Consider the following 8,852-nt stretch of genomic DNA (forward strand, 5'->3'; position numbering starts at 1 on the left):
AAAAAAAAAAAAAAAAAAATTTAATGATGCACACATTTCAAAATGAAAAAAAAAATTTGGGTGCGGGGATTGAACTCAGGTCCTCGCGTGTGCCCTCAAAATGAAATTTAAAAAGCCAAATGAAAATGGCCTTTAGGGCTGGGGATTTAGCCACCATGCCTGCCTTGCAAGTATAAGGTCCTGGGCTCAATCTCCAGTACCAAAAAAACAACAGAACAGAGACAGGGATTTAGCTCAATAGTGCTGCCACCTGCCTTGAAAGCGCAAGGTCCTGAGTTTGATCCTGAGTACCACAGGGAAAAAGAAAAAAAGAAAATAGCCTTTGGATAATTCCAGCACTTAGGAGGGTAAGGCAGGAGAATGACTGCAAGTTTGAGGCCAGCCTGGGCTACATACTGAGTTCAAGGCCAGCCTGAACTACATAGCAAGACTGTCTCAGAAAAACAACAAAAACCCAAAAATGGCCTTTGTTGTATGTTATTGTAGTTCTCCCTTGATGCAGATAATTGAAAACTGCCTGAGTTTGTTCTCAGCTTGCAGTTTATGCTGAGAGATTTCAAGATGGAGTAAGTTGCAGAACTCAAAGCCTGGTCTCTTAGTACCTGGGTCAAATAAAAGTCACTTCATTTCCCTGGTCCCCTCTGTAGATTCGAAGTTTGCCTTTTCTTCTTTAGGTAGCAATATGGATAAAAATGGGCTTATGACAGTACTTTACAAAATTGAAGGTACTGTAAAAGTACAGGTCAACATTATTTGATGGCACTATACCTTTGGTAACCGATTTCTGGCCTCTTTTCAGGGATCAAGTTTGTGGTGTTGGCAGATCCTAGGCAAGCTGGAATCGATTCTCTTCTCCGAAAAATTTATGAGATTTACTCAGATTTTGCCCTAAAGAATCCATTCTACTCTCTGGAAATGCCCATCAGGTAGGTGGCCTTATTCTCCAGATATTGTTCAAAGCCTTACACTCTCCCCCAAATCATTTGAAATATAGCAGAATATTACAGGTTTTTGTTGTGTTTTTTTTGGTACTGGGGATTGAACTCGGGTCCTTGTCCTTGCGAGATAGGCGGCGGAACCACTGAGCTAAACCCCCGGCCCAGCAGAATATTACTTTTAAGTAAAAGTGACTAGCCTTTTATTAATTCAGAAAATTTACAAAGACTTTGCTTGGAGTTTTATGTCCTTCAAGTGGTGTTTCCACTGACTGTCTATATCTAAAGTGGGGAGAGCCTCAGGCCTCAGTTTTTTCTTTGTCTCCTCGATCTGGCCTAGGTGTGAGCTGTTTGACCAGAACCTGAAGCTAGCTCTGGAAGTAGCAGAAAAGGCCGGGACTTTTGGACCAGGATCATAAGCTAAACCTGCTTTGGACTTACAAATTCAGAGAAGTCTTGTAGCAAGGGTTCCACTGTTTCCACTCTCAACAGGGCATCCAGCAGCCTTGCTAGTGTACTTGAAAACGGAGACTATCTAGCCTGATGACACACGTTGATCCCTGAGCCTTAACTCTGTGCTCTCTTCCCTTTTGTATACATCGTGGTCCTTCTTCCTAACTCTGTACAGATTTATTCATGGAGGAGGTAGGCTCGTAAGTGCTGTAATAAACATTTCTTTGATCCAACATTTCCTGTCATAACTGATGGTTTTGAGGAAAGGCATGGGAAAGAAAAACAAATGGTATGGGAATTCTGAGAAGCTGAGATAGTGTTCTAGTAGAAAACAAAGCAAGTATGTTCACTGAGTATGTATTGAATGTAATACTTGAATCGGGTGTCCTGGATGTCGTCCTTGATCTGCTGCTTTCCTGGCTTGAGGTGGCAGTGGTGATGGAGATGGAACATTTGCCCAGCACTTAGAGCTAGGCCTTCTTGCTTTATCTCACTCCATCTCCACCCCGCCAGGGTGTATGTTCTCTTACAGGAGTTAGCAAGTACAAACTATGCCTCAGTCTCCAGGCTCGTTACCAACAGCCTGAATTTGCACCCACACTTTCTGACCATACTACCATCAAAGTGCTGTTGTACTACCTCCAGCCAAGTTATTTAACCTGCCTGCGTTCCAATAGCTTTGTCTCTGTATACTGATCACTGAAGTACAATATTCAGCTAAAGACAGGGGAGGTATACAGCCTGGGATATAGCTTGGCAGTGCTTGGCCTGCCTGGCTAGTGCAAGGTCCTGGGTTCAATTTGCAGTATTGTAAAAACAAAAGGGGCTGGGATGCTCAGTGCAAAGGCCCTAGGTTCAATCCCCAATACAAAAAAAAAAAAAAACAGGAGAGGCATGAGTGTAAAGGCTCCATTCCACACTTTGCATTCCAGGGAAAAGTTCAGGTGTTAAGATAATTTTTTTCCCCTTTGGTACCAGTAATCACTCAGGGGCTTGAGCTTGCCAGGCAAGCATTGTGCCACTGAACTATATCCCTGGCCAACAAGATAATTTCTCAGGGAAAGCTTTCGCTGGCTTATTTTACGCCTTTTGAAAGAATGAGTCACTCACTGACTGCTTTATATCAAATCTAGTTTTAATTTTCTATAACAAGTCATCTTGCCCTCCTAATAGTTCTTTACTGTACTCAGGATGTTGGTGAGAGTAGTAGCCTCCTCTCTTACCCTGAAGATTCAGGTATTAGCAAAAGGTGTTGCCCAGTGCCAAGAGGTCTCAGGATACAGCGGAAATCACAAAGGACAGCCTTAGCTCAGATGGGGATGGGTAGTTTGGGGGTAGGACAAGGCTGAGGAGAGACAGAAAGGTAAGGGACATTCACATCCAGTTTCCTATTCATTTGAAAGCAGGAAATAGCTAATGGAGTCCAAAAACAAAGGTTGTCTTTTAAATGGAGGACAGGATGGGGAGCTGAATCCTTATGAGACACTGATAACTTCCGGTGCCACTTAGGCGAAGGACAGAGATGGAATACGGAAGGCTCAGTGCTAGCCCAGGCAGCCTTCCTTTCAGTGCAGGGTAGGCCACAGGTGAGGGGGTGCTCCAGAGCCAGCACTTTTCACTCGGCCTTCTTGGGCACTCGGCCCATCTTGGTGCGGATGTTTCGAAGCAGGAAGAAAGTAGCTGTACTGACTGCACAGATCACTTCCGCCACCCAGAAGGCTGTGCTCCAACTGTAGTGCTTGGCGATGGTGCTGAAGGGTAACCCGGCCAGAAAGCCACCCACTGTCAGAGAGGAGAGAAGAGCCTGAGACCTTGTGAGGAGAAAGCAGGTGGGGTGGCTCCTGCCTCTAAGCAAGGCAGAGAGAGAGCGAGGCATATACCCTTGGAAGTATCACTTACCATTGGCCATTAGTCCTACAATGGCATGAGAGGTGCCACACAAGTTGGAAGGGGCACTCTCGTTGGCGATTACTCCAAACAAGGCAATGGGACCATAAGAGGAAAAGCCAAACACAGCACCCAGCACCAGGATCCAGATCTGCAAGGGCAGGGCAGAGTGGCATTCAGAGTAAGAAACTCCACTCCCTCCCTGCCTGCCCCTGCCAGAGGAGAGACAAGTGCTTAGCCCCCAGGAACAAGTAGTAATAAAGAGACAATAAGTGACCCTCCTCATCCCACTCCCCACTCCAGCTGACAGTAAAGAGCCAGAATGACAGGGTGGATGGGCCCTGAGCCAGCCCAAGAGAGGAGGCGGGCAGGAAGGGGAGCTTCAGGAGCCATCCCTCTGACTCGGATTCTGTTTGGGAATTTACACCAGCTTGATTGATGAGGGGCAAGGCAGAAGGTGAGGGCAAAGAGCCAGGGAGAAACCAGAGATATCTTCAAGGCACCTCATGTTCTGTAAAGCCTGTGAGCTCAGCGAGAGGATGGAGAGCCGGAGTCCAGAAAGCAACTTCCTAGAGGAGCAGAAAGAAGAGAAGAGAAGCAGACCCGGAGTGGAGGAGAGGAACCAAAATACAGAGAAGAGCTGAAGTGCAAACAACTGAAAATGGAAACCAAAGGCAGAGAAAGGACTGGCCCAGGCAGGAGCAGGGAAACAGTCAATGGCCCTGGTTTTCTCTCCTTGTACTCTGCTATGGCCCAAGCTCTCCATATTTACCTTGGGGGAGTCACTGGTCACTGTTACCCGGAAGAGGTACATAGATGCTGTCATGCCAGCCATCATGAACAGCAGCAGGCCATGGCGAGGGTTCCCATAGACAGATAGCCCCGCCTGTGAATACAGGCCCAGGGATGTCAGGTGCCCACTCTGGACTCTGACACAGCAGGGCCTCTACTGACAGGTCTTTGGCAATCCCATCACAGTTCTTGGCTCCAGGGAGCTCTGGGAGGCCCTAGGAGCTACTCATGTCCTGAGGCCAAATTCCACACCCTCCCTTCCTCCACCTTGGCACAGGTTTGGGACACGTGCTGGGGAGCTGTACTCAGTCTGCTACCACCCTATTTTCCTCGAGCAGTGGAGAAACCTACAGCTAGGCTGAGAGAAATTCTCCCTGACCTCTGTTAAAAACCTCTCTCCAACAGCCTTATCTCTATATCCTAGGGAAGATAACAGTAGACTGGAATCATTCCCACCTCACCCAACCTAAACCCACATAAGCCACCAGGCCTATGTCCCAGCACTCCCATTACTCTCTCTGCCTCAGCTACACCAGGAAGACCGACCCAAAGGGATGTTTCCTCTCCTGCCCACTCACCTTTGCCATGGCCCGGTCTGACAAGTAGCCAGCTGCGATGCTGCCCACAAGACCCCCTACCTCCAGGGCACTCATGTAGGAGCTACCTGCAGTAGAGAGTTATGGTGGAGAAAGGGAACTGTAGGGTAAAAGGCTGTCACATATTAGAGTTGTCCCACAACTGCTTGAAGGCTGCGGAGTTGCAAAGATACCAAGGGTGACCAGCCATAGCTGTGTGACTACTGCCCAACCTCAAGGAAAGAATAAACAGGATAAGGGAACAAGGGTTTGGATTTCTCATCGCCTTGGTTCCTGCTCTTATGCCCTGGTATTCATCTTACCCACGAGGGCGGACTGCCCTCTCTCCTGGATAAGGAAGAACTGGCCCCAATCTGTACAGCAAGTCTTTACTCCAAACACCACAAGGTAGCCTGTAGAAAGTACCCACAGGTATGGTGACAGCAGCAGCTCCTGTAGGGTACTCTCGTCCTTCAAGGAACCTGGAGGTGAGAAGAGACCAGGCCTCAGGCTCTGCTTTTGCTGCCCCGCCCCCGCCCCCATTAACCAGCCACAGAAGCAGAGTCCATGGGCATAGCCAGGTCCAGTTGAAAAGTATCCCTTTACACCCCTGCTTCCAAAACCCCACTGCAAGTCTCAATAAATGAAAGAGAAACAGAACTAGGGCAGATGGAGGAAGGTACTCAAACCACTTAGGTTGTGCTCTAGCCCACAGAAGCCTGCTGTTTCGGGAAAGGATAGGACATAACATGAGTCACATCACCTGTTGGCTCTGTCTCTTGAGATAGTTTTATTTATTCCCCATGCAACTTCCATGGCCACCCCTTCCTTATATCCACTGGCCAGCTTAGGCATAAGTCTAGTCCTCAACAACATTCTGACCAAATCAATGATGAACGCAGTCCCCTGGTGGTTGGTTTGGGTAGAAGCTCACCCTTCTTGCCCTTGGATGGGGTAGGGTCCAGGTTGCGTAGTCCAACATCAGCAGGTTCATTATGGATGAGGAGGAGACAGAGGAAGGAGACAGCCACACAGAGTGCCCCAGACAGGGCCAGAGTGCTGCGCCAGCTGTAGCTCTGGGCAAGGATGGTGGCCAGGATTGGGCCCAGCCCGCCAGCCAGGTTCATACTAGTTGACAGGATGGCCCACCAGGTGCCAAATTGAGATGGCTCAAACCACTGTGAGGCAGAGGGAGACAGAGTAGGTGCCAGGTCTCCAGCCCATGTCGAATGTTGGGCTTATGTCAGGGAGATCCAGAAGCTCACATTACAGGGGTAAGGGAGAGAGTACTTCTACTTGACAGGGCCAGCTCCCTCATCTGTCACCTGATCCCACCACTCTTGTCTGCTAAAATATCTTGACAAGCAATAGGAGCTGGCTCGGAACTGCTGGGGGCGGTCGTGGTAAGAAAGGGTGCTCCCCCACGCTAATTAGGTATCCTCTATGCCAGCGGGGGCAAGCCTATAACACGTGTGCCATAGCGGGCTGTTTGTATCCCTGAAAGCTCTAAAAGTTCCCCAGCACTGCTCTATGCCAATCCAGCAGGCTTGTTGGAAGCACTCACCTTCCGCAGGATCTTCCCACAAGGGGGCCAGCCAAGCCCCTGTGCCAGGCCATTAAGGAACCAAAGAGCAGCAAAGACAGGTACTGTGGAGCTCCAGGAAAAGACTACATTGACCAGGCCAACCAGGAGCAACCCAGAGGAGAAGAGCCAACGAGCACTCATCTGGTCGGACAGCACCCCGCTCACAAACTTGCTGATGGCATAGGCCGCCGACTGGCTGCTGGTGATGAGTCCTGCAGTGGAGGGGAGCAGGGAGCAGGACACCTGGGGGGTTAGGGGCAGGGCAGAGGCACAGGAAGGGTGGAGGAAGGCATGGGATCAGGTGTGTAGAGGTGGCCGGCAGGGTACGACAAGTTTCTTCTCCAAGGAACAGGAGCCTGCACTGCAATTGGTGACACTGCCTCTGCTGATGCTTCTGCCTGCCCCACCAGCAGCACTAGCCCTAAGCTGACTTCAGATTTTTCCGCCCCCAGAGAGCTCCAGCAGCAGCTACTGGGGACAAGAAGGAAACAGCTCTCCTCTATGGGAGCTGCATATACCCGATCTCCCACCGCACCCTGGACACCAGGCTGAGGCATTGGGCAGCTCTGTCACCCTATCTCTGAACACGGGGTGAAAGGTTCAGGATTGGATGGGGATCTTGTTCTTCCTGTGGGGTAGCATGCCAGGCCACATGAGATCACTAACTTCCCAGCACTCCCCTGCAGCTTCAGCATGCACCCACACAGTGGAGAAACCTTGCCCAGAGCCCCCACAACAGCATGGACAGGTGGATCATGGGCATATTCATACCAGAAAGGCACCCTCCTCAGTCCTCTACCCACACCCAGGGGCACACAGTGACTGGCCCAGCCCTGCTGTGCAGACCCTCCATGTAGACTGCATGCCTGTGCACACCATACTGTCACACTCAGTGTGCCCTGTGAGTTTTGTGTCCCAGGGCCCACCACCCTGCCCTTCAGGGCTCACCCAAATCATCCTTGTCCAAAGGGATCTCTTCCACCAATGCTGGCATGACAAAAGAGAAGGTCTTGCGGTTGAAGTAGTACAGACTATAGCCCCCAAACATGGCTGAGAAGATCACAGTTCGATAATAGCCATAGCCTTGGCCCGCCATGGTAGAAGAGTAGGTCCTACCAGGCAGAACGCACAGCCTCTGACTAAGCTCCTGCTTTTGGCTCTCTCAGTGCCCAGATCTGCTGAGTTGGTTTTTCTGTTCCCTCCGCCACTCAGCCTCCTAGGCTCCCTTTATAGCTGCCTTCTGGACAATTATTAAGCCTGGGGCCGCTCCTAGGGAACCCAGTGTCCTGAGGGAGACAAGAAAATAGATTACAGACAGCCAAACTGCAGGGTTATGGGGGGAGGGCTCCCAGAAAGTGGCAGGCCAGCCTGTTTAGCACCCCATGTCCCCAGGATTTCTGCCTTTTCCATGAATGCCTGCCTGAGAAACCAGCTGTGATTAAAAGCTCAATCTAATTACTTTTATTTGCAAGAGCCCAGGGGAGGCAGGGGCGGGATGAGCAGAGCTGCCCTCTCTATCCAGCCCTGCTCCCTCAGTCACCATCTCACTCATTCACTCAGGGAAGGGTTAGGAGGACTTCCTCGTTGCCAGGCACTGCAGTAAGCATTAGATCCATTTCTGCAGTCTCTCCCTCCTTCAATGAGACATAACATCGCAACAAGCCTCATCTCCAAGCCTTCTAGAGTTGACCTCACCCACTGCCTAGCTCATAACAGGACACTCTATCCTTGGGGGTACATTCTGGCACTCCCAGAAATAGTAACATACATATACATATATGAAATATTTTCTTATACATACCTATAGTAAAGTTTACAAATTAAGCATAGTAAGAGACTAACAATTATAACAATATACTTCAAACTTATGAATTGTTTATTTCTGGAATTTTCCATTTCTTATTTTATCACTTCAGTTGCCCTCGGTAACTTACACGAAAATGTGGCTAAGAGGGAACTCCTGCAGTTGCAGAATGAGAAGCAGGGAGAACTCCCGCCCCGTTGGCTCCAGTGTCAAGCGGAAAGCTCCACGCGGGGCGGAGTCCTCGATGGTGCCCCTCAGAGCTGCCTCTGGGACCCCATTCCTGGAGAGACATCAGAGCGGGCTTCCGTCTGGCTGGGTCTGCAGGGGAGCGCGGGAGAGGCCGAGCACCCCGCTTCCCAAGCCCGCTGCGCCGCTGGCCTTTCCGTTCGGCCGGGCGGCAACTGGAGCAGAAGGCGCGGGCGGGCGGGCGCACCTAGGCGCGGAGGGCCTGGCAGGAGAGCCCGCAGCGAGGACTCAGAGGGAACCTGGCCAGCGCGTGTCCCCAGGACACCCGATTCCGGGGTGGGAACTGCCCAGGCTTAGCGCCGGAGAGGAGTGGAGACCACAGGAGTGAGCGAATTAAAGGGGGACATCAGCGCCTCGGCGGCCCCCAGGCTCAGGAACTGCCCCCCACCCCGGAAGAGGCAGCTGCAGAAACAGCCCGGATCATACCGGAAGTTAGACATTGCCAACACTGGAACCCCAACACCTGAGACACCTCAATCCGGTTCTCCAGTAACGCCCCGCCCCGCCCCGCCCGCTCCCCCTACCTGATCCGAGGCTGGAGCCCGACTAAAATGGGGCGGGGCCAGGCTGGCGGG

General features: G+C 50.9%; 2 protein-coding genes across 8 annotated transcripts in view; one reads left to right on the forward strand and one right to left on the reverse strand.

Moving 5' to 3' along the window:
• Trappc4 (trafficking protein particle complex 4) overlaps positions 1 to 2,630 on the forward strand; it is a 5,553-nt gene extending 2,923 nt beyond the window's left edge. The window contains exons 4-5 of the mRNA XM_010629300.3: positions 800 to 926; positions 1,276 to 2,630. Coding sequence (XP_010627602.1) covers positions 800 to 926; positions 1,276 to 1,354 — 206 coding nt within the window. The 3' untranslated portion in view covers positions 1,355 to 2,630. The remainder of the gene's footprint in view (positions 1 to 799; positions 927 to 1,275) is intronic.
• A 157-nt stretch (positions 2,631 to 2,787) lies between these two features.
• Slc37a4 (solute carrier family 37 member 4) lies at positions 2,788 to 8,852 on the reverse strand. Of its 7 annotated transcripts, none has more exons than XM_010629294.2 (11): positions 8,802 to 8,852; positions 8,162 to 8,311; positions 7,176 to 7,513; positions 6,207 to 6,439; positions 5,577 to 5,820; positions 4,966 to 5,124; positions 4,646 to 4,731; positions 4,048 to 4,161; positions 3,779 to 3,844; positions 3,288 to 3,426; positions 2,788 to 3,170 (listed from the first exon to the last, which is right to left on the reverse strand). In XM_010629294.2, exons 3-11 carry the CDS (start codon positions 7,321 to 7,323, stop codon positions 3,004 to 3,006), a joined length of 1,356 nt encoding a protein of 451 aa, XP_010627596.1. In that variant the 5' UTR covers positions 7,324 to 7,513; positions 8,162 to 8,311; positions 8,802 to 8,852; the 3' UTR covers positions 2,788 to 3,003. The 7 variants fall into 7 exon arrangements, with proteins under 7 accessions (XP_010627596.1, XP_010627595.1, XP_033620267.1 ...); XM_010629293.3 differs by lacking the exon at positions 8,802 to 8,852 and adding an exon at positions 8,704 to 8,770; XM_033764376.1 differs by lacking the exon at positions 8,802 to 8,852 and having other exon boundaries at positions 8,162 to 8,686.

This window comes from Fukomys damarensis, unplaced genomic scaffold, assembly GCF_012274545.1.
Source record: "Fukomys damarensis isolate Sample0158 unplaced genomic scaffold, DMR_v1.0_HiC HiC_scaffold_16, whole genome shotgun sequence".
Lineage (NCBI taxonomy): Eukaryota > Metazoa > Chordata > Mammalia > Rodentia > Bathyergidae > Fukomys > Fukomys damarensis.

Bases quoted from the DNA above. Each gene is read 5' to 3' on its own strand.
- Slc37a4 (XM_010629294.2), bottom strand. From the start codon at position 7,323: ATGGCGGGCCAAGGCTATGGCTATTATCGAACTGTGATCTTCTCAGCC. The intron at 4,162-4,645 runs GTGAGTGGGCAG...CTGTATTCACAG, and splicing joins CAGACCGGGCCATGGCAAAG to GCGGGGCTATCTGTCTATGG. The intron at 3,171-3,287 runs GTAAGTGATACT...CCTCTCTGACAG, and splicing joins TGTAGGACTAATGGCCAATG to TGGGTGGCTTTCTGGCCGGG.